This window comes from Carcharodon carcharias (assembly GCF_017639515.1).
Source record: "Carcharodon carcharias isolate sCarCar2 chromosome 24 unlocalized genomic scaffold, sCarCar2.pri SUPER_24_unloc_1, whole genome shotgun sequence".
Taxonomy (NCBI): Eukaryota; Metazoa; Chordata; class Chondrichthyes; order Lamniformes; family Lamnidae; genus Carcharodon; species Carcharodon carcharias.
Window position 1 is genome coordinate 198235 of NW_024470584.1, and position 23961 is coordinate 222195.

The following is a 23961-nucleotide window of genomic DNA, read 5'->3' on the forward strand; positions in this document are numbered from 1 at the left end:
GGAGAGAGAGAGAGAGCGAGACGAAGGGGCAAGGAGAGAGAGAGCGAGACGACGGGGCAAGGAGAGAGAGAGCGAGACGTAGGGGCAAGGAGAGAGAGAGCGAGACGAAGGGGCAAGGGGAGAGAGAGCGAGACGAAGGAGCAAGGGGAGAGGGAGAGAGCGAGACGAAGGGGCAGGGAGGGAGCGAGAAGAAGGTGCAAGGAGACAGGGAGAGAGGGAGACAAAGGGGCAAGGAGAGAGGGAGAGAGCGAGACGAAGGGGCAAGGAGAGAGAGAGAGCGAGACAAAGGGGCAAGGAGAGAGAGAGCGAGACGAATGGGCAAGGAGAGTGAGAGCGAGACGAAGGGGCAAGGAGAGAGAGAGCGATACGAAGGGGCAAGGAGAGAGAGAGCGAGACGAAGGGGCAAGGAGAGAGAGAGCGAGACGAAGGGGCAAGGAGAGAGAGAGCGAGACGAAGGGGCAAGGAGAGAGACAGCGAGATGAAGGGGCAAGGAGAGAGAGACCGAAACGAAGGGGCAAGGAGAGAGAGACCGAGACGAAGGGGCAAGGAGAGAGAGAGCGAGACGAAGGGGCAAGGAGAGAGAGAGCGAGACGAAGAGGCAAGGAGAGAGAGAGCGAGACAAAGGGACAAGGAGAAAGAGAGCGAGACGAAGGGGCAAGGAGAGAGAGAGCGAGACGAAGGGGCAAGGAGAGAGAGAGCGAGACGAAGGGGCAAGGAGAGAGAGAGAGAGCGAGACGAAGGGGCAAGGAGAGAGGGAAAGAGCGAGACGAAGAGGCAAGGAGAGAGGGAAAGAGCAAGGCGAAGGGGCAAGGAGAGAGGGAGAGAGCAAGGCGAAGGGGCAAAGAGCGAGGGAGCGAGAAGAAGGGGCAAGGAGAGAGGGAGAGAGCGAGACGAAGGGGCAAGGAGAGAGGGAGAGAGCGAGACGAAGGGGCAAGGAGAGAGAGAGAGAGCGAGACGAAGGGGCAAGGAGAGAGAGAGCGAGACGACGGGGCAAGGAGAGAGAGAGCGAGACGAAGGGGCAAGGAGAGAGAGCGAGACGAAGGGGCAAGGGGAGAGAGAGCGAGACGAAGGGGCAAGGGGAGAGAGAGAGAGAGAAGAAGGGGTAAGGAGAGAGGGAGAGAGCAAGACGAAGGGGCAAGGAGAGAGGGAGAGAGCGAGACGAAGGGGCAGGGAGAGAGCGAGACGAAGGGGCAAGGAGACAGGGAGAGAGGGAGACAAAGGGGCAAGGAGAGAGGGAGAGAGCGAGACGAAGGGGCAAGGAGAGAGGGAGAGAGCGAGACGAAGGGGCAAGGAGAGAGGGAGAGAGCGAGAAAAAGGGGCAAGGAGAGAGGGTGAGAGTGAGACGAAGGGGCAAGGAGAGAGGGTGAGAGCGAGACGAAGGGGCAAGGAGAGAGGGAGAGAGCGAGACGAAGGGGCAAGGAGAGAGGGAGAGAGCGAGACGAAGGGGCAAGGAGAGAGGGAGAGAGCGAGACAAAGGGGCATGGAGAGAGGGAGAGAGCGAGATGAAGGGGCAAGGAGAGAGAGAGAGAGAGAGACGAAGGGGCAAGGAGAGAGAGAGCGAGACGAAGGGGCAACGAAAGAGAGCGAGACGAAGGGGCAAGGAGAGGGAGAGCGCGAGACGAAGGGGCAAAGAGAGAGAGTGAGCGAGACGAAGCGGCAAGGAGAGAGAGAGCGATACGAAGGGGCAAGGAGAGAGAGAGCGAGACGAAGGGACAAGGAGAGAGAGAGAGACGAAGGGGCAAGGAGAGGGAGAGAGAGAGCGAGACGAAGGGACAAGGAGAGAGAGAGCGAGACGAAGGGACAAGGAGAGAGAGAGCGAGACGAAGGGACAAGGAGAGAGAGATCGAGACAAAGGGGCAAGGAGAGAGAGAGCGAGACAAAGGGGCAAGGAGAGAGAGAGCGAGACAAAGGGGCAAGGAGAGAGAGAGCGAGACGAAGGGGCAAGGAGAGAGAGAGCGAGACGAAGGGGCAAGGAGAGAGGGAGAGAGCGAGACGAAGGGGCAAGGAGAGAGAGAGCTAGACGACGGGGCAAGGAGAGAGAGAGCGAGACGAAGGGGCAAGGAGAGAGAGCGAGACGAAGGGGCCAGGAAAGAGACAGTGAGACGGAGGGGTATGGAGAGAGGGAGAGAGTGAGACGAAGGGGCAAGGAGAGAGGGAGAGAGCGAGACGAAGGGGCAAGGAGAGAGGGAGAGAGCGAGACGAAGGAGCAAGGATAGAGGGAGCGAGACGAAGGGGCAAGGAGAGAGAGAGCGAGACGAAGGGGCAAGAAGAGAGAGAGCGAGACGAAGGGGCAAGGAGAGAGAGAGCGAGACGAAGGGGCAAGGAGAGAGGGAGAGAGCAAGACGAAGGGGCAAGGAGAGAGGGAGCGAGACGAAGGGGCAAGGAGAGAGAGAGCTAGACGAAGGGGCAAGGAGTGAGAGAGCGAGACGAAGGGGCAAGGAGAGAGAGAGGGAGACGAAGAGGCAAGGAGAGAGGGAGTGAGACGAAGGGGCAAGGAGAGAGGGAGAGAGCGAGACGAAGGGGCAAGGAGAGAGGGAGAGAGCGAGACGAAGGGGCAAGGAGAGAGGGAGAGAGCGAGACGAAGGGGCAAGGAGAGAGGGAGAGAGCGAGACGAAGGGGCAAGGGGAGAGGGAGAGAGCGAGACGAAGGGACAAAGAGAGAGGGAGGGTGCGAGACGAAGGGGCAAGGAGAGAGGGAGAGAGCGAGACGAAGGGGCAAGGAGAGAGGGAGCGAGACGAAGGGGCAAGGAGAGAGGGAGCGAGACGAAGGGGCAAGGAGAGAGAGAACGAGACGAAGGGGCAAAGAGAGAGAGAGCGAGACGAAGGGGCAAAGAGAGAGAGAACGAGACGAAGGGGCAAGGAGAGAGAGAGAGAGACGAAGGGGCAAGGAGAGAGAGAGCGAGACGAAGGGGCAAGGAGAGAGAGAGCGAGACGAAGGGGCAAGGAGAGAGGGAGGGTGCGAGACGAAGGGACAAGGAGAGAGGGAGAGAGCGAGACGAAGGGGCAAGGAGAGAAGGAGAGAGCGAGACGAAGGGGCAAGGAGAGAGGGTGAGAGCGAGACGAAGGGGCAAGGAGAGAGGGAGAGAGCGAGACGAAAGGGCAAGGACAGAGGGAGGGAGCGAGACGAAGTGGCAAGGAGAGAGAGCGCGAGATGAAGGGGCAAGGAGAGAGGGAGAGAGAGAGACGAAGGGGCAAGGAGAGAGGGAGAGAGCGAGACGAAGGGGCAAGGAGAGAGGGAGAGAGCGAGACGAAGGGGCAAGGAGAGAGCGAGAGAGCGAGACGAAGGAGCAAGAAGAGAGGGAGAGAGCGAGACGAAGGGGCAAGGAGAGAGGGAGAGAGCGAGACGAAGGGGCAAGGAGAGAGGGAGAGAGCGAGACGAAGGGGCAAGGAGAGAGGGATAGAGCGAGATGAAGGGGCAAGGAGAGAGGGAGGGAGCAAGACGAAGGGGCAAGGAGAGAGGGAGGGAGCGACACGAAGGGGCAAAGAGAGAGAGAGGGTGCGAGACGAAGGGGCAAGGAGAGAGGGAGGGAGCGAGACGAAGGGGCAAGGAGAGAGGGAGGGAGTGAGATGAAGGGGCAAGGAGAGAGGGAGGGAGCGAGACGATGGGGCAAGGAGAGAGGGAAGGAGCGAGACGAAGGGGCAAGGAGAGAGGGAGAGAGCGAAACGAAGGGGCAAGGAGAGAGGGATAGAGCGAGACGAAGGGGCAAGGAGAGAGGGAGAGAGCGAGACGAAGGGGCAAGGAGAGAGGGAGAGAGCGAGACGAAGGGGCAAGGAGAGAGGGAGGGAACGAGACGAAGGGGCAAGGAGAGAGGGAGGGAGCGACACGAAGGGGCAAGGAGAGAGGGAGGGTGCGAGACGAAGGGGCAAGGAGAGAGGGAGGGAGCGAGACGAAGGGGCAAGGAGAGAGGGAGGGAGCGAGATGAAGGGGCAAGGAGAGAGGGAGGGAGCGAGACGATGGGGCAAGGAGAGAGGGAGGGAGCGAGACGAAGGGGCAAGGAGAGAGGGAGAGAGCGAGACGAAGGGGCGAGGAGAGAGGGAGAGAGCGAGACGAAGGGGCAAGGTGAGAGAGAGCGAGACGAAGGGGCAAGGAGAGAGGTAGAGAGACGAAGGGGCCAGGAGAGATAGAGCGAGACGAAGGGGCACGGAGAGAGAGAGCGAGACGAAGGGGCACGGAGAGAGAGAGCGAGACGAAGGGGCAAGGAGAGAGAGGGCGAGACGAAGGGGCAAGGAGAGAGAGGGCGAGACGAAGGGGCAAGGAGAGAGAGGGCGAGACGAAGGGGCAAGGAGAGAGAGGGCGAGACGAAGGGGCAAGGAGAGAGAGAGCGAGACGAAGGGGCAAGGAGAGAGGGAGAGAGTGAGACGAAGGGGCAAGGAGAGAGAGAGTGAGACGAAGGGGCAAGGAGAGAGAGACCGAGACGAAGGGGCAAGGAGAGAGAGAACGAGACGAAGGGGCAAGGAGAGAGAGAGCGAGACGAAGGGGCAAGGAGAGAGAGAGCGAGACGAAGGGACAAGGAGAGAGAGGGCGAGACGAAGGGGCAAGGAGAGAGAGGGCGAGACGAAGGGGCAAGGAGAGAGAGAGCGAGACGAAGGGGCAAGGAGAGAGAGAGCGAGACGAAGGGGCAAGGAGAGAGAGAGCGAGAGGAACGGGCAAGGAGAGAGAGAGTGAGACAAAGGGGCAAGGAGAGAGAGACCGAGACGAAGGGGCAAGGAGAGAGAGAACGAGACGAAGGGGCAAGGAGAGAGAGAGCGAGACGAAGGGGCAAGGAGAGAGAGAGCGAGACGAAGGGACAAGGAGAGAGAGAGCGATTCGAAGGGACAAGGAGAGAGAGAGCGAGACGAAGGGACAAGGAGAGAGAGAGCGAGACAAAGGGGCAAGGAGAGAGAGAGCGAGACGAAGGGGCAAGGAGAGAGAGAGCGAGACGAAGGGGCTAGGAGAGAGAGAGCGAGACGAAGGTGTAAGGAGTAAGAGAGCGAGACAAAGGGGCAAGGAGGGAGAGTGCAAGGGGAAGGGGCAGCATCAGAGATAGCGAGAGAGAGAGGGAGAGGGAATGACACACACACAAGGAGAGACAGAAAGAGAAACAGACAGGGCGAGACAGAAACAGAAACAGACAGGGAGAGACAGAAATAGAAACAGACAGGGAGAGACGGATGTAGGGACACACATACAGTGAGAGAGGCATTGGGGGAATGACAGAGAGAAGAGAGGGAGGGAGTGGGAGAGGGAGAAATTTTCAGAGTGGGGATGTTTCCAAGTACGTTACTAATGGGGGAGGCGCGAGACCCAGATGCAGAAGTTTCGCCCCCGATTCCAACAAAACCGGTTTCTCCAAGCACTTGGAAGGGGGAGGGGCAAGATTGTGTGAAATTCAAACAGGCTCAATTTTCGATGTTCCGAGTGCCTTAACCCACAGTGTGTGAGGCACAAATTGACGGAGCAGAAGTAAATGGCCAGTCAAGAGTAAGGGTCATCATCACGGGTTATTCTTAAAGACCCATGCTAGTAAAATCTTGGAAAAGCAGATTTAAGCTTTCAGTGAGAGATAAGAAAACTCTGTTGGACTGCTTTGATTGACATGGCCATATGGTGTGGGTTAGAAAGATTATCATCTGTTCATGCAGTTTTAATATAGATTTTATTAAACAGTTGCCAAGGGCTATTGTTATGACCTTATGAATGCTTGGCTGAGTTTCAAAACCTACAATTGTCTCAGCATGGTGACAGTGCACAGTTTGATGAGATTTAATAGATGTTATTCAAGGATCAGCTGACTTGGTTGCGGGATCTGAATAGACATTTCCTTTTAAAAGAGATGGTTGATAGCACAGCAGAGGTTCACAGTGTGTCTAACCCCGTGCTGTACCTGTCCTGGGAGTGTTTGATGGGGACAGTGTAGAGGGAGATTAACACTGTATCAAAACCCGTGCTGTACCAGTCCTGGGAGTGTTTGATGGGGACAGTGCAGAAGGAGCTTTACTCTGTATGTAACCCCGTGTTGTACCTGTCCTGGGAGTGTTTGATGGGGGCAGTGTAGAGGGAGATTTACTTTGTATCTAACCCCGTGCTCTACCTGTCCTGGGAGTGTTTGATGGGGACAGTGTAGAAGGAAATTTCCTCTGTATCTAACCCCGTGCTGTACCTGTCCTGGGAGTGTTTGATGGGGACAGTGTAGAGGGAGTTTTACTCTGTATCTAACCCCGTGCTGTACCTGTCCTGGGAGTGCTTGATGAGGACAGTGGAGAGGGAGATTTACTCTGTATCTAACCCCGTGCTGTACTTGTTCTGGGAATGTTTGATGGGGTCAGTGTAGAGGGAGATTTACTCTGTATCTAACCCCGTGCTGTACCTGTCCTGGGAGTGTTTGATGGGGACAGTGTAGAGGGAGTTTTACTCTGTATCTAACTCCGTGCTGTACCTGTCCTGGTAGTGTTTGATAGTGACAGTGTAGAGGGAGATTTACTCTGTATCTGATCCCGTGCTGTACCTGACCTGGGAGTGTTTGGTGGGAACAGTGTAGAGGGAGCTTTACTCAGTATCTAACCCTGTGTTTATCTGTCCTGGGAGTGTTTGATGAGGACAGTGGAGAGGGAGACTTACTCTGTATCTAACCCCGTGCTGTACTTGTCCTGGGAGTGTTTGATGAGGATAGTGGAGAGGGAGATTTACACTGTATCTAACCTCGTGCTGTACCTGCCCTGGGAGTGTTTGATGGGGACAGTGTAGAGGGAGATTTACTCTGTATCTAACCCCGTGCGGTACCTGTCCTGGGAGTGTTTGATGGAGACAGTGTAGAGGGAGATTTACTCTGTATCTAAACCCGTGCTGTATCTGTCCTGGGAGTGTTTGATGGAGACAGTGTAGAGGGAGCTTTACTCTGTGTCTAACCCCGTGCGGTACCTGTCCTGGGAGTGTTTGATGGGGACAGTGTAGAGGGAGATTTACTCTGTATCTAACCCTGTACTGTATCTGTCCTGGGAGTGTTTGATGGGGACAGTGTAGAGGGAGATTTACTTTGTATCTAACCCCTTGCTGTACCTGTCCTGGGAGTGTTTGACAGAGTCACAGAGGTCAACAGCACTGTAAACAGCCGTTCTGCCCATCGAGTCTGCGCCAGTCAAACAAGTACCTAACTATTCTAATCCCATTTTCCAGCACTAGGCCCATAGCCTTGTATACCATAGCATTGCAGGTGAACATCCAGATACTTCTTAAATGTTATGAGGGTTTCTGACTCCACACCCTTTCAGGCAGTGAGTTCAAGATTCCCACCACCCTCTGGGTGAAAACATTCTTCCTCACATCCCCTCTAAACCTCCTGCCCCTCACCTTAAATCTATGCCCCCTGGTTATTGATCCCTCCACCAGGGCGAAAAGTTCCTTCCTGTCTACCCAAGTATCCCCCTCATAATTTTATATACCTCAATCATGCCCCACCCCCTCCCTCAATCTCCTCTGCTCCAGGGTATATAACCCCAGTCTATCCAATCTCTCCTCATAACTAAAACTCTCCAGCCCAGGCAACATCCTGGTAAATCTCCTCTGCTCTCTCTCTGGTCCAATCACATCTTTCCTATAATGCGGATTCCAGAACTGCACGCAATACTCTAGCTGTGGCCTAACCAGCGTTTTATACAGTTCCAGCATAACCTTCCTGCTCTTATATTCTATGTCTCAGCTAATAAAGGCAAGTAACCCATGTGCCTTCTTAACCACCTTATCTACCTGTCCCGCTACCTTAAGGGATCGGTGGACATGCACACCAAGGTCCCTCTGATCCTCGGTACTTCCCAGGGTCCTACCATTCATCGTGTACTCCTGTGCCTTGTTTGTCCAGCCCAAGTACATCACCTCACACTTATCCGGATTAAATTCCATTTGCCACTGATCAGCCCATCTGACCAGCCCGTCTATACCCCCTGTAATCTAAGGCTCTCCTCCTCACTATTTACCACCCCACCAATTTTCGTGTCATCAGCAAACTTACTGACCAACCCTCCTACATTCAAGTCTAATTCGTTTATATTTACCACAAACAGCAAGGGACCCAACACCGATCCCTGTGGAATCTCAATGGACATAGACATCCAGTCACCAAAACACCCCTCGACCATCACCCTCTGCTTCCTGCCACTCAGCTAATTCTGGATCCAATTTGCCAAAATGCCTTGGATCCCATGGGCTCTTACCTTCATTATCAGTCTCCCATGCGGGACCTTATCACAAGCCTTGCTGAAGTCCAAGTAGACTACGTCAAATTCACTGCCCTCATCCACATACCTGGTCACCTCTTCGAAAAATTCAATCAAATTGGTCAGACATGACCTCCCCTTAACAAAACCATGCTGACTGTCCATGATTAATTCCTGCCTCTCCAAGTGTAGATTAATTCTGTCTCTCAGAATTGCTTCCAATAGTTTCCCCATTACTGAGGTTAGACTGACTGGCCTGTAGTTCCCTGGTTTATCCCTTCCTCCCTTCTTGAATAACGGTACCACATTGGCTGTCCCCCAGTCCTCTGGCACCTCTCCTGTGGCCAGAGAGGTATTGAAAATTATTACCAGCGCCCCTGCTATCTCCTCCCCTGCCTCACTCAACAGCCTGGGATACATTTCATCCGGGCCTGGAGATTTATCTACTTTTAAGCCTGCCAGAGCACTTAGAACCTCCTCCCTTTCTATGCTAATTTCTTTAATTATATCACAGTCCTTCTGCCTGATTTCCATACCCACGTCATCACTCTCACTTGTGAACACCAACACAAAGTATTCATTTGGAACCCTACCCATGTCTTCCGGCTCCACATACAAATTACCACTATGGTCCTTAATGGGCCCTACTCTTTCCCTAGTTATCCTCTTACTCTTAATGTACTTGTAAAATAACTTTGGATTTTCCTTTATTTTAGCTGCCAATGTTTTTTCATGTCCCCTTTTTGCTCTCCTAATTTCCATTTTAAGTTCCCCCCTACACATTCTATACTCCTCTGGGGCTTCTGCTGTTTTGATTGCTCGGTATCTGGCATAAGCCTCCCATTGATGGGGCCAGTGCAGAATGAGCGTTACTCTGTATCTAACCCCGTGCTGTACCTGTCCTGGTAGTGTTTGATGGGGACAGTAGAGAGGGAGATTTACTCTGTATCTAACCCCGTGCTGTACCTGTCCTGGGAGTGTTTGATGGGGATGGTGTAGAGGGAGATTTACTCTGTATCTAACCCCATGCTGTACCTGTCCTGGGAATGTTTGATGGGGATGGTGTAGAGCGAGATTTACTCTGTATCTAACCCCATGCTGTACCTGCCCTGGGAGTGTTTGATGGGGACGGTGTAGAGGGAGATTTACTCTGTATCTAACCCCGTGCTGTACCTGTCCTGGGAGTGTTTGATGGTGACAGTGTAGAGGGAACTTTACTCTGTATCTAACCCCGTGCTGTACCTGTCCTGGAAGTGTTTGATGGGGACAGTGTAGAGGGAGCTTTACTTTGTATCTAACCCCGTGCAGTACCTGTCCTGGGAGTGTTTGATGGGGACAGTGTAGAGGGAGCTTTACTTTGTATCTAACCCCGTGCTGTACCTGTCCTGGGAGTGTTTGATCGGGACAGTGTAGAGAGAGATTTACTCTTCTGGCCTACATGTGACTCCAGACCCACAGCAAATGCTCTCTGAAATGGTCTAGCAAGGCCACTCAGTTGCAACAAACCGCTACAAAGTCAAAAACATGAATGAAACCGGACGCACCACCCGGCATCGAGCCAGACACCGGAAACGACAACAGCATCAAACTCAGCCCTGTCCACCCTGCAAAGTCCTCCTTACTACCATCTGGGGGCTAGTGCTGAAATCGGGAGAGCTGTCTCACAGACTAGACAAGCAACAGCCTGACATAGTCATCCTCACGGAATCATACCTTACAGATAATGTCCCAGACACCACCATCACCATCCCTGGGTATGTCCTGTCTCACCAGCAGGACAGGCCCAGCAGAGGTGGTGACACAGTGGGAAACAGTCAGGAGGGAGTTGCCCTGGGAGTCCTCAACATCGACTCCGCACCCCATGACATTTCATGGCATCAGGTCAAACATGGGCAAGGAGACCTCCTGCTAATGACCACGTCCCACTCTCCCTCAGCTGCTGAATCAGTGCTCCTCCATGTTGAACATCACTTGGAGGAAGCACTGAGGGTGGCGAGGGTGCAGAATGTACTCTGGCTGGGGGACTTCAATGTCCATGACTAAGAAAGGCTCAGTAGCTCCACTACTGACCGAGCTGGCCCAGTCCTAAAGGACATAGCTGCTAGACTGGGTCTGCAGCAGGTGGTGAGGGAACCAACTAGAGGGAAAACATACCTGACCTCATCCTCCACCAACCTGCCTGTCACAGATACATCTGTCCATGACAGTATCGGTAGGAGTGACCTCCGCACAGTCACTGTGGAGACAAAGTCCCACCTTCACACTGAGGATACCCTCCATCGTGTTGTGTGGCACTACCACTGTGCTCAGTGGGATAGATTTCAAACAGATCAGGTAACTCGAGACTGGGCATCCATGAGACGCTGTGGGCCATCAGCAGCAGCAGAATTGTACTCGAACACAATCTGTAACCTCATGGCCCTGCATATTCCCCACTCCACCATTACCATCAAACCAGGGAATCAACCCTGGTTCAATGAAGAGTGCAGGAGGACATGCCAGGAGCAGCGCCAGGCATACCTAAAAATGAGGTGCCGACCTGGTGAAGCTATAACACAGGACTACTTGTGTGCCAAACAGCATAAGCAGCAAGTGATAGACAGAGCTAATTGATCCCACAACCAACATATCAGATCTAAGCTCTGCAGTCCTGTCACATCCAGTTGTGAATGGTGGTGGACAATTAAACAACTCACTGGAGGAGGAGGCTCCACAAATATCCCCATCCTCAATGATGGAGGAGCTCAGGACAGCAGTGCAAAAGATAAGGCTGAAGCATTTGCTACAATCTTCAGCCAGAAGTGCCGAGTGGATGATCCATCTCGGCCTCCTCCGGAGGTTCCCAGCATCACAGGTGCCAGTCTCCAGCCAATTCGATTCACTCCATGTGATATCACGAAATGGCTGAAGGCACTGGATACTGCAAATGCTATGGGCCCTGATAATACTCCAGCAATAATACTGTAGACCTGTGCTCCAGAACGTGCCATGCCCCTAGCCAAGCTGTTCCAGTACAGCTATAACACTGGCATCTACCCGGCTAAGTGGGAAATTGCCCAGGTATGTCCTGTACAGAAAAAGCAGGACAAATCCAACCCGGCCAATTACCTCCTCATCAGTCTACTCTCCATCATCAGTAAAGTAATGGAAGGGGTCAGCAACAGAGCTAACAAGCGGCACATGCTTAGCAATAACCTGCTCACTGATGCCCAGTTTGGGTTCCGCCAGGGCCACTCAGCTCCTGACCTCATTACAGCCTTGGTTCAAACATGGACAAAAGGGCAGAACTCCGGAGGTGAGGTGAGAGTGACTGCCCTTGACATCAAGGCAGCATTTGACCAAGTGTGACATCAAGGAGCCCTAACAAAACTGGGGTCAATGGGAATCAGGGGGAAAACTCTCCACTGGTTGGAGTCATACCTAGCACAAAGGGAGATGGTTGTGGTTGTTGGAGATCAGGCATCTCAGCTCCAGGACATCACTGCAGGAGTCCCTCAGGGTAGTGTCCTCGGCCCAGCCACCTTCAGCTGCTTCATCAATGACCTTCCTTCCATCATAAGGTCAGAGGTGGGGATGTTCGCTGATGGTTGCACAATGTTCAGCAACATTCACAACTCCTCAGATACTGAAGCAGAACATGTCCAAATGCAGCAAGACCTGGACAATATCCAGGTTTGAGCTGACAAGTGGCATGTAACATTCACACCACACAAGTGCCAGGCAATGACCATCTCCAACAAGTGAGAGTCTAACCATTGCCTCTTGATGTTCAATGGCATCACCATCACTGAATTCCCCCACTATCAACATCCTGGGGGTTACCATTGACCAGAAACTGAACAGGACCAGCCATATAAATACTGTGGCTGCAAGAGCAGGTCAGAGGCTGGGAATCCTGCGGAGAGTAACTCACCTCCTGACTCCCCAAAACCTGTCCACCATCTACAAGGCACAAGTCAGGAGTGTGATGGAATGCTCCCCACTTGCCTGAATGAGTGCAGCCCCCATAACACTCAAGAAGCTCGACACCGTCCAGGACAAAGCAGCCCCGCTTGATTGGCACCCCATCCACAAACATTCACTCCCTCCACCACAGACGTACAGTAGCAGCAGTGTGTGTACCATCTACAAGATGCACTGCAGGAATTCACCAAGGCTCCTTCAACAGCACCTTCCAAACCCATGACCGCTACCATCTAGAAGGACAAGGGCAGCAGATAGATGGGGAACACCACCACCTGGATTGTTCCCCTCCAAGCCACTCAACATCCTGACTTGGAAATATATCGGCCGTTCCTTCACTGTGGCTGGGTCAAAATCCTGGAACTCCCTCCCTAACAGCTGTGGGTGTACCTACACCACAGGGATTGCAGCAGTTCAAGAAGGCGGCTCACCACCACTTTCTCAAGGGGCAATTAGGGATGGACCAGAAATGCTGGGTCAGCCAGTGAAGCCCCACACTCCGTGAATGAATATTAAAAAACTCTGTATCTAATCCCATGCTGTACCTGTCCTGGGAGTGTTTGATGGGGACAATGTAGAGGGAGATTTACTCTGTATCTAACCCCCTGCTGTACCTGTCCTGGGAGTGTTTGATGGGGACAGTGTAGAGGGAGATTTACTCTGTATCTAACCCCGTGCTGTACCTGTCTTGGGAGCGTTTGATGGGGACAGTGTAGAGGGAGATTTACCCTGTATCTAACCCTATGCTGTACCTGTCTTGGGAGTGTTTGATGGGGACAATGTAGGGGGAGATTTACTCTGTATCTAACCCCGTGCTGTACCTGTCCTGGGAGTGTTTGATGGGGATAGCGTAGAGGTAGATTTACTCTGTATCTAACTCCATGCTGTACCTGTCCTGGGAGTGTTTGATGCGGACAGTGTAGAGGGAGATTTACTCTGTATCTAAGCCGTGCTGTACCTGCCCTGCGAGTGTTTGATGGGGACAGTGTAGAGGGAGCTTTACTCTGTATCTAACCCCGTGCAGTACCTGTCCTGGGACTGTTTGATGTTTGTTTGTGGTAGATGTCAACCAAAGCCAGCTCCTTACCTGAGGGCCCGACTGAGCTTGTCATAGTTCATCTGAGGTTTGCACTTCCTCATTCCCCAGAGCCGAGCCACCTCATCGGGATCCTTGATGACAAACTCCCCGTAATCTCCCTGCCAGGCGATGACTTCCCGATATTCCTCCTTCCGCAGCAGGTCCAGGATGAAGTGCCAGAGCTGGACTTGGCGACTCCCAGGACTGGATTCAGGCTTGTAGGCCCAGTCCGGGTAGGCCAAGCCTGGAAAGTAGGCCCCAAAAAAAAAAAAAACACAGAACAGTGACCACGGGGTTAGGATTTCTACACAGGCTGAGAATTGGGACCGAAATACAGTGAGTTGGAATGCACGTGACACGGGAAAAGGAGGAGGCCGTGCAGCGCCCCCTCGAGCCTGGTGCACAGGGGCCGGGGGCTATTCAGCCCCTCTTGAGCCCATCACACAGGAACAGGAGGAGGCCCATTCGTCCCCTCTCGAGCTGGTTACACAGGAAGAGGAGGAGGCCGTTCGACCCCCTCTTGAGCCCGTGACACTGAGGCAAGAGTCCACACTGCACCCTTGCGAGCCTCGTACACTGGAACAGGGAGGAGGCCATTCAGCCCCTCTCCAGCCTGTTTGCCCACCCGTCGCCCGGTGTTCCCAAAGCACGCTTCCTCCCCCCGCTGTTAGCCCACACTCCGTGCGCCACGTCCTCCCCCCGCTGTTCTTCCCGGCACACAATCCCTACGGGTTCCTCCCCCCATCCCCCCCACCCTCCCCAACTCAACACCCACCACCCCGACCAATACCTGCCCCCTCCACCCAACCCAGGTTTACCGGCCCCGCGACAGCAGCTCCTCTCCCGACGTTACCTTCACCGTCCAGCATGACCCCCACCCTCCCCCTCGGCCATCATTCAGCAACCCCCCCACCACCACCACCACCACCACCCCCCCCCCGCCCCCCTTCAGCCCCCACCGCTGCGGGCCCCTCGGCTATAAACCCCAACTCCGAGATGCCTCACCCACTCCGTCGTCGTCCTCTTCCTCTCCCTCCGTCTTGACCCCAGCGGTTTTCATGGCTATTGAGGGGGGGGGGGCGGGGGGAATGGGGGGGATGGGGGGGGTGTGTGTGCTAGAGGGTGGGGGGGGGCGGGGGTGGGGGGCAGAACCCGCACCCACCCCAAAGATAAAAATAAACTATTTAAATCCTAAAAAAAAAGTACACCTTTTTTGACTGGCCCAAAAAAAAAAAAATTTGTGGTGGGGGGGGGGTGCTGGTGCCTTTAAGATGCAAGGGGGTAGACTTGCCCCTTTAACTGGAGCCCCCACATTCCTCCAGAGGGACCATCTTGTCCCGACCCCCAAAGCCTTTGGTGTCTCTTCCCCGCCCCCCCCACCACTCCTCGCTCAGTCCCAGTCACAGACTGAGAGCGGATGCCGTCGCGCCGGAAATGACGCAATTCAAGAGTGGGCGGCAGGCGGACGCGACGCGGAATGATGACCGCCGAGACCAGCTCCAAATTCGGCGGCCGTGGCCATCCGGAGGACCTCGACCGACTGACTAATTTCCTCTTAACTTTCGCGGCAGGAGAGGCGGAAGCGGCCGCTTCGCCGGCCGCCGCTCATTTTAATGATTCGTCCGAAACGGCTGTCAAGATGGCGGTGCCCCGCCCAAGCCTCAGCCGCCATCTTGCTGCGGGGCAAGCGGCAGCGCCAGGTGGGCTGCGCGCATGCGCCGGGGCCCTGACGTCTTCTTGATGGGGGGGCGGGGCTTTTAAAAACCTGCGCGTGCGCGGTGTTTCGACGCCTGCGCACATACAATAATTTCTTGTTGACGACTACGGTTTCCCCATAAAGGGACAGTGATGCCCTTAAAGGGACCGCGGTACAACTAACGACTGGTCAAAATCAGCCATTGAGTTTGCAATGGAATCTCTGAAAAGCATTTGGAAGCCACTAATGTAAGGCAGAAAGAGTCATACCACCCGCAAAAATGCTTCAGTCAGCTTTTATCTTTATGACTTAAACAGCACTCACCGTCTGACAGTGCAGCACTCCCTCAGTACTGACCCTCTGACAGTGCAGCACTCCCTCAGTACTGACCCTCTGACAGTGCAGCTCTCCCTCAGTACTGACCCTCTGACAGTGCAGCACTCCCTCAGTACTGACCCTCTGACAGTGCAGCAATCCCTCAGCACTGACCCTCTGACAGTGCAGCACTCCCTCAGTACTGACCCTCTGACAGTGCAGCTCTCCCTCAGTACTGACCCTCTGACAGTGCAGCACTCCCTCAGTACTGACCCTCTGACAGTTCAGCTCTCCTCAGTACTGACCCTCTGACAGTGCAGCTCTCCCTCAGTACTGACCCTCTGACAGTGCAGCACTCCCTCAGTACTGACCCTCCGACAGTGCAGCACTCCCTCAGTACTGACCCTCTGACAGTGCAGCACTCCCTCAGTACTGACCCTCCGACAGTGCAGCTCTCCCTCAGTACTGACCCTCTGACAGTGCAGCACTCCCTCAGTACTGACCCTCTGACAGTGCAGCACTCCCTCAGTACTGACCCTCTGACAGCGCAGCACTCCCTCAGTACTGACCCTCTGACAGCGCAGCACTCCCTCAGTACTGACCATCTGACAGCGCAGCACTCCCTCAGTACTGACCCTCTGACAGTGCAGCACTCCCTCAGTACTGACCCTCTGACAGTGCAGCACTCCCTCAGTACTGACCCTCCGACAGTGCAGCACTCCCTCAGTACTGACCCTCTGACAGTGCAGCACTCCCTCAGTACTGACCCTCCGACAGTGCGGCACTCCCTCAGTACTGACCCTCCGACAGTGCAGTGCTCCCTCAGTACTGATCCTCTGACAGTGCAGAATTCCCTCAGTACTGACCCTCTGACAGTGCAGCACTCCCTCAGTACTGACCCTCCGACAGTTCAGCACCCCCTCAGGACAGACCCTTCGACAGTGCAGCACCCCCTCAGGACAGACCCTTTGACAGTGCAGCACTCCCTCAGTACTGACCCTCTGACAGTGCAGAATTCCCTCAGTACTGACCCTCTGACAGTGCAGCTCTCCCTCAGTACTGATCCTCCGACAGTGCAGCACTCCCTCAGTACTGACCCTCTGACAGTGCAGAATTCCCTCAGTACTGACCCTCTGACAGTGCAGCACTCCCTCAGTACTGACCCTCTGACAGTGCAGCACTCCCTCAGTACTGACCCTCTGACAGTGCAGCACTCCCTCAGTACTGACCCTCTGACAGTGCAGCACTCCCTCAGCACTGACCCTCTGACAGTGCAGCACTCCCTCAGTACTGACCCTCTGACAGTGCAGAATTCCCTCAGTACTGACCCTCCGACAGTGCAGCACTCCCTCAGTATTGACCCTCCGACAGTGCAGCACTCCCTCAGTACTGACCCTCCGACAGTGCAGCACTCTCTCAGTACTGACCCTCTGACAGTGCAGAATTCCCTCAGTACTGACCCTCTGACAGTGCAGCTCTCCCTCAGTACTGACCCTCCGACAGTGCAGCACTCCTCAGTACTGACCCTCTGACAGTGCAGAATTCCCTCAGTACTGACCCTCTGACAGTGCAGCACTCCCTCAGTACTGACCCTCTGACAGTGCAGCACTCCCTCAGTACTGACCCTCTGACAGTGCAGCTCTCCCTCAGTACTGACCCTCTGACAGTGCAGCACTCCCTCAGTACTGACCCTCTGACAGTGCAGCTCTCCCTCAGTACTGACCCTCTGACAGTGCAGCAATCCCTCAGCACTGACCCTCTGACAGTGCAGCACTCCCTCAGTACTGACCCTCTGACAGTGCAGCAATCCCTCAGTACTGACCCTCTGACAGTGCAGCACTCCCTCAGTACTGACCCTCCGACAGTGCAGCACTCCCTCAGTACTGACCCTCCGACAGTGCAGCATTCCCTCAGTACTGACCCTCTGACAGTGCAGCACTCCCTCAGTACTGACCCTCTGACAGTGTAGCACTCCCTCAGTACTGACCCTCTGACAGTGCAGCACTCCCTCAGTACTGACCCTCTGACAGTGCAGCACTCCCTCAGTACTGACCCTCTGACAGTGCAGCACTCCCTCAGTACTGATCCTCTGACAGTGCAGAATTCCCTCAGTACTGACCCTCTGACAGTGCAGCACTCCCTCAGTACTGACCCTCCGACAGTTCAGCACCCCCTCAGGACAGACCCTTCGACAGTGCAGCACCCCCTCAGGACAGACCCTTCGACAGTGCAGCACTCCCTCAGTACTGACCCTCCGACAGTGCAGCACTCCCTCAGTACTGACCCTCTGACAGTGCAGAATTCCCTCAGTACTGATCCTCTGACAGTGCAGCTCTCCCTCAGTACTGACCCTCCGACAGTGCAGCACTCCCTCAGTACTGACCCTCTGACAGTGCAGAATTCCCTCAGTACTGACCCTCTGACAGTGCAGCACTCCCTCAGTACTGACCCTCTGACAGTGCAGCACTCCCTCAGTACTGACCCTCTGACAGTGCAGCACTCCCTCAGTACTGACCCTCTGACAGTGCAGCACTCCCTCAGTACTGACCCTCTGACAGTGCAGAATTCCCTCAGTACTGACCCTCCGACAGTGCAGCACTCCTCAGTACTGACCCTCCGACAGTGCAGCACTCCCTCAGTACTGACCCGCCGACAGTGCAGCACTCTCTCAGTACTGACCCTCTGACAGTGCAGCACTCTCTCAGTACTGACCCTCTGACAGTGCAGCACTCCCTCAGTACTGACCCTCTGACAGTGCAGCACTCCCTCAGTACTGACCCTCCGACAGTGCAGCACCCCATCAGGACAGACCCTTCGACAGTGCAGCACTCCCTCAGTACTGACCCTCTGACAGTGCAGAATTCCCTCAGTACTGACCCTCTGACAGTGCAGCTCTCCCTCAGTACTGACCCTCCGACAGTGCAGCACTCCCTCAGTACTGACCCTCTGACAGTGCAGAATTCCCTCAGTACTGACCCTCTGACAGTGCAGCACTCCCTCAGTACTGACCCTCTGACAGTGCAGCACTCCCTCAGTACTGACCCTCCGACAGTGCAGCTCTCACTCAGTACTGACCCTCTGACAGTGCAGCGCTCCCTCAGTAGTGACCCTCTGACAGTGCAGTTCTCCTTCAGTACTGACCCTCTGACAGTGCAGCTGTCCCTCAGTACTGACCCTCTGACAGTGTAGCTCTCCCTCAGTACTGACCCTCCGACTGTGCAGCAATCCCTCAGTACTGACCCTCTGACAGTGCAGCACTCTCTCAGTACTGACCTTCTGAAGGTGCAGCACTTCCTCAGTACTGTCCATCCGACAGTGCAGCACTCCCTCAATACTGACCCTCCGACAGTGCGGCGCTACCTCAGTACTGACCCTCCGACAGTGCGATGCTACCTCAGCATTGACCCTCCGACCGTACGGTACTCCCTTTCTCTGTAACCTCCTCCAGCCCCTACATCTCTGCCTATCGCTATAACCTGTCCCAGCCCTTGTAACGCTCCGTATTTCTGTAACCCTCACCAGACCCTACCGCAGAAGGAGCATCGAAAAGGAGGGCCCCGGAGGTAGCAACCACCACCTAGAAGCAGCGTCCAATCCAGTCCGGCCTCTGGCTCCAGAGTGCAGCATCCACGTTCTGAGAGAACTCGAAGTGTGCCCTCGCAGCCCAGCGGATACATGATTGGTCGGTGAATGTTTTTCCTGTTTACCCTCAAAGCTCTCGTAATTTACCAGTAATTGTAAAGTTTCATTCGCAGTACCGAAGTCCGCTGGCAGTAATAAAGGTTATTGGGAGTAGCAGTGCCTCTGGATTGTAAATTATTTGAGAAAAATAAATTGGTTTTCACAGAAGGAAGATGGCAGGCGATGTGTTGCGACTGCAGAATGTTGGCGCCCCTGGACACCTGAGTGATCCAGGGTGAACAGGGCTGCAGTAAGCGCCTGCGGCTCGAGGACCTTCAGCTCCGAATTACCGAACCAGGAGGCCGAGCTGCAGACACTGCGACACATCAGGCAGGGGGATAGATGGGTAACGGTCCGTATGGACAAAAGCGGGGGCTGCAGGATGGTTGAGTGAATTGACCAGGGTACAGGAGGCCATTCAGACCGGGGCTGTTAATTGGAATGTAATGGTAGTGAGGAGCAGCTCTCTGCAGCAAAGAGCGAGAGTCCAGACAGCTCTGCTGGCCTGCCCAGCGCCGGGGCTTGGGACATCTGCTCGGGGCTGGAGAGGAATTTGCGGCGGGCGGGAAAGCAACCAGCAGTCGTAGTCCACGTGGTCACCAACGACATGAGCAAGACTGGGAAAGAGGTTCTGCTTCGGGGGGTGGTGTATGTGCAGCCAGGGGCTAAATTGAGAAGCAGAACCTCAAAGGAAATAACCTCTGGATTACTACCTGAGCCCCGAGCAAATTGGGGCAGGGAAAATAGGACGTGGGGGAAGATGTTTCCATTAGTAGGAGAGACTAGGACCCAAGGGCACAGCCTCAGAGTAAAGGGAAGACCTTTTAGAACAGAGATGAGGAGAAACTTCTTTAGCCAGAGAGTGGTGAATCCATGGAATTCATTGCCACAGAAGGCAGTGGAGGCCGGGTCATTGAGCGTATTTAGGACCGAGATAGGTAGGATCTTAAACAAAAACAGAATTACCTGGAAAAACTCAGCAGGTCTGGCAGCATCGGCGGAGAAGAAAAGAGTTGACGTTTCGAGGAAGGGTCATGAGGACTCGAAACGTCAACTCTTTTCTTCTCCGCCGATGCTGCCAGACCTGCTGAGTTTTTCCAGGTAATTCTGTTTTTGTTTTGGATTTCCAGCATCCGCAGTTTTTTTGTTTTTATATATATATATAGGTAGGATCTTGATTGGTAAGGGGATCAAAGGTTACGGGGAGAAGGCGGGAGAATGGAGTTGAGAAACTTATCGGCCATGATTGAGTGGCGGAGCAGACTCGATGGGCCGAATGGCCTAATTTCTGCTCCTGTGTCTTATGTGGTCTTATTAGAGAGATGAATGCGTGCCCCAAAGATTGGTGGTGGAGCAATGGGTTCCGATTCGTGAGGCACTGGTACAAGTACTGAGGAAAGTGGGATATGTACCGTTGGGACAGTCCACACCTTAACCAGGCTGGAACCAGCGTTCTGGTGAATCGGATAACTGGGGCAGTCGAGAGGGCTTCAGACTAACTTGTGGGGGGAGGGGGAAGAGGTCCAGTGAGGGAAGATGTGATCAGTTCAAGAGAGAAGACAAGAGAGCAAAGTGGCAACAAGAGAGGCAGTGGCGTAGTGGTATTGTCACTGGACTTGTATCCCCGAGACCTAGGGGAATACACTGGGGCCCTGGGTTCGAATCTCGCTAGGGCAGATGATAAAATTTGAATCCAGTAAAAAATCTGGATTTAAAAATCCGATGGTGACCACGAAACCATTGCCGACTGTCGTTAATAAAACCCATCTGGTTCACCGACACCTTTTAGGGAAGGAAATCTCCTGTCCTTACCTGGTCTGGCCCTACATGTGACCCCCAAACCCACAGCAATGCGGTTGACGCTGACATGCCCTCTGAACAAAGGCAATTAGGGATGCGCAATAAATATTGGCCCAGCCAGCGACGCCCACATCCCATGAATGAATATTTTTAAAAAGAAGTGATAATCAGAGTGTAGCAGGAAGGGGCAGAGTGTACAAACTTGAGGATGCACCAGGAGATAAGGCTCAAAGCTGAAAAAGCAGCGTTACAGGCTCTGTATCTGAACGCAAGCAGCATTAGTAATAGAACAGATGTATTCTCAGCCCAGTTCAAAATAAATATATCTGACCTGATCATCATTACAGAGACAGGGCTGTAGGTTGACAAAGACTGGGGCCTGAACATCCAGGAGTAGATGACATTGAGGAAGGACAGGAAGCTAGGAAAGGGTGGAGGGGTAGCTCTGTTAATTAAGGATGACATTAGCACAATCGAGAGAGACGAGCTTATTTCTAAAGATCAAGATGTAGAATCAGTTTGGGTAGAGGTAAGAAATGGTAAAAGTTAGAAGTCACTTGTGAGAGTAGTTTATAGGCCCCTTAACAGTAATCACACTGTAGGAGGGGGTATACAGGAAGAAATAATGGGGGCTTATGAGAAAGGTACGGTGATAACCATGGGTGATTTTAATCTATATATAGATTGGACGAATCAGATTGTCAAAGATAGCCTGGTTGATGAGTTCATTGAGTGTTTTGGGGATAACTTCTTAGAACAGCAGGTGCTGGAGCCAACCAGAGAACAGGCTATATTGGAGCTGGTACTGTGCAACGAGACAGGATGAATTAATGACTTCACAGTAAAGGCACCACCAGGTAGCAGTAATCGTAACATGATTGAATTTCACTTTGAATCTGAGGGAGAGAGGAGTGGATCTAAGACTAGTGTTTTGAACTTAAATGAGGTCAGTTAGGGCATGGAGACAGAACTGGCTAAAGTGAACTGGGAAATTGTGTTAAGGGACAGGTCAGTAGAGATGCAGACATTTAAGGACATAATACAGAATACTCAGAAAAAGATATATTCCAGTGAGAAAGAAAGACTCCAGGGGAAAGACACACTATCCAAGGCTAACTAAGGAAGTAAAAAAAACTATCAAATTGAAAGAAAAAGTGTATAATTCCACAAAGGTTAGTGGCAGGTCAGAAGAATGGATAGAATATAATAATAGCAAAGAACGAGTAAAAGATTATTAAAGAGGATAAAATTCGAATATGGGAGAAAGCTAGCTAGAAACTGAGAAATGGATCATAAGAGTTTCTGCGGGTATTTAAAAAGGAGAAGAGTAAGTAAAGTGAGTGTTGGTCCTCTACAGAGTGAGCTGAGGAACTAATCATGGAAATAAGGAAATGGCAGATGAATTGAACAGATATTTTGCGTCTGTCTTCACTGTCGTGGATACAGATAATGTTTCAGAAATAATTGTGAATCAGGAGGTGAAAGGCGGCGGTGGCGGCGGGGGGTGGGGGGGGGGTGCGGGGGAGGGATCTTGAAACAATTCTAAACACCAGGGAAAGAGCACTGAGAAAATTATTAGAACTAAGAGCTGACAAGCCTCCAGAGTCCTGATGGGCTTCACCCTAGAGTCTTAAAAGGAGAGGCTGCACCTGCGGTCTGTCCGCAAGAATGACCCAAACCTCCCTGTCGCTTGCCATTTCAACACTCCACCCTGCTCTCTTGCCCACATGTCTGTCCTTGGCTTGCTGCATTGATCCAGTGAAGCCCAACGCAAACTGGAGGAACAGCACCTCATCTTCCAACTAGGCACTTTACAGCCTTCCGGACTGAATATTGAATTCAACAACTTTAGGTCTTGACCTCCCCCCTCCATCCCCACCCCTTTTCTGTTTCTTCCCCCTTCCTTTTGTTTTTTTCCAATAAATTATATAGATTTTTCTTTTTCCCACCTATTTCCATTATTTTAAAATATTTTTAAATCTTTTATGCTCTCCCCAGCCCCACTAGAGCTATACCTTGAGTGCCCTACCATCCATTCTTAATTAGCACTTTCCTTTAGATAATATCACCAACTTCAACACCTATGTGTTCTACTGTTCTGTTGTCTGTGACATATTTTGATGATCTGCTTCTATCACTGCTTGTTTGTCCCTACAACCACAACACCCTCCTCCACTTCTCTTCCCCCACCCAACCCCACCCCCCCACCACCTTAAACCAGCTTATATTTCACCCCTTCCTGGGATTCGCCTAGTTCTGTCGAAGGGTCATGAGGACTCGAAACGTCAACTCTTTTCTTCTCCGCCGATGCTGCCAGACCTGCTGAGTTTTTCCAGGCAATTCTGTTTTTGTTTTGTATTTCCAGCATCCGCAGTTTTTTGTTTTTTGAGGCTGCTGAGATGGTAGATGCATTGCTTTTAATTTTCCAAAATTCCCTAGATTCTGGAAAGGCCCCATCAGATTGGAAAATAGCGAATGTGACTCCTCTATTCAAGAAAGGAGGGAGAGAGAAAGCAGGAAACTACAGGCCGGTTAGTCTGATACCTGTCATGGGGGAAATGCCAGAATCTATTATTAACGAGGTTATAGTTTGGGGGGGGGGGGGCTTCAAAATTCTCAATGTAATCGAGCAGAGTCAACATGGTTTTGTGAAAGGGAAATCGCATTTGACCGATTTATTAGAGTCCTTTGAGGAAGTAACAAGCAGCTTGGATAAAGGGGAACCTGTGGATGTGCTGTACTTAGATTTCTAGTAGACGTTTGACAAGGCGCCACATCAAAGGTTACTCCACAAAATAAGAGCTCGTGGTGTAGGGGGTCACATATTAACATCGACAGAGGATTGGTTAGCTAATGGGAAACAGAGAGTAGGCATAAATGGCTCACTTTGTTGGGGCTGGCAGGCTGTGATTAGTGGGGATCAGCGCTGGGGTCTCAACTATTTAAAAATCTATATTAATGATTTGGATAAAGGGATTTAATGTGTGGCTGCCAAATTTGCTGCTGACGCAAATTTAGGTGGGTAAGTAAGTCACGAAGAGGACGTAAGGAGTCTGCGAAAGGATATGGACGGATGAAGCAAGTGGGCAAATATTTAGCAGTTGGAGGGTAACATGGGAAATTGTGAACTTGTCCACTTTGGCGAGAAGGATGGAAAATGGAGAGAGACTAGAGGTGCCTAGGGACCTGGGCGACCTGGTACATGAATAAGAATGAGTTTGTATGCAGCTACAGCAAGT

General features: G+C 52.9%; 1 protein-coding gene across 1 annotated transcript in view; it reads right to left on the reverse strand.

Moving 5' to 3' along the window:
• LOC121273476 (ETS domain-containing transcription factor ERF-like) overlaps positions 1-14329 on the reverse strand; it is a 37689-nt gene extending 23360 nt beyond the window's left edge. Inside the window, exons 1-2 of the mRNA XM_041180639.1 lie at positions 14236-14329; positions 13240-13474 (exon numbers count right to left, since the gene is read on the reverse strand). Of these exons, the coding sequence (XP_041036573.1) occupies positions 13240-13474; positions 14236-14290 (290 nt within the window). The 5' untranslated portion in view covers positions 14291-14329. The remainder of the gene's footprint in view (positions 1-13239; positions 13475-14235) is intronic.
• Between the last annotated feature and the right edge of the window lie 9632 nt (positions 14330-23961).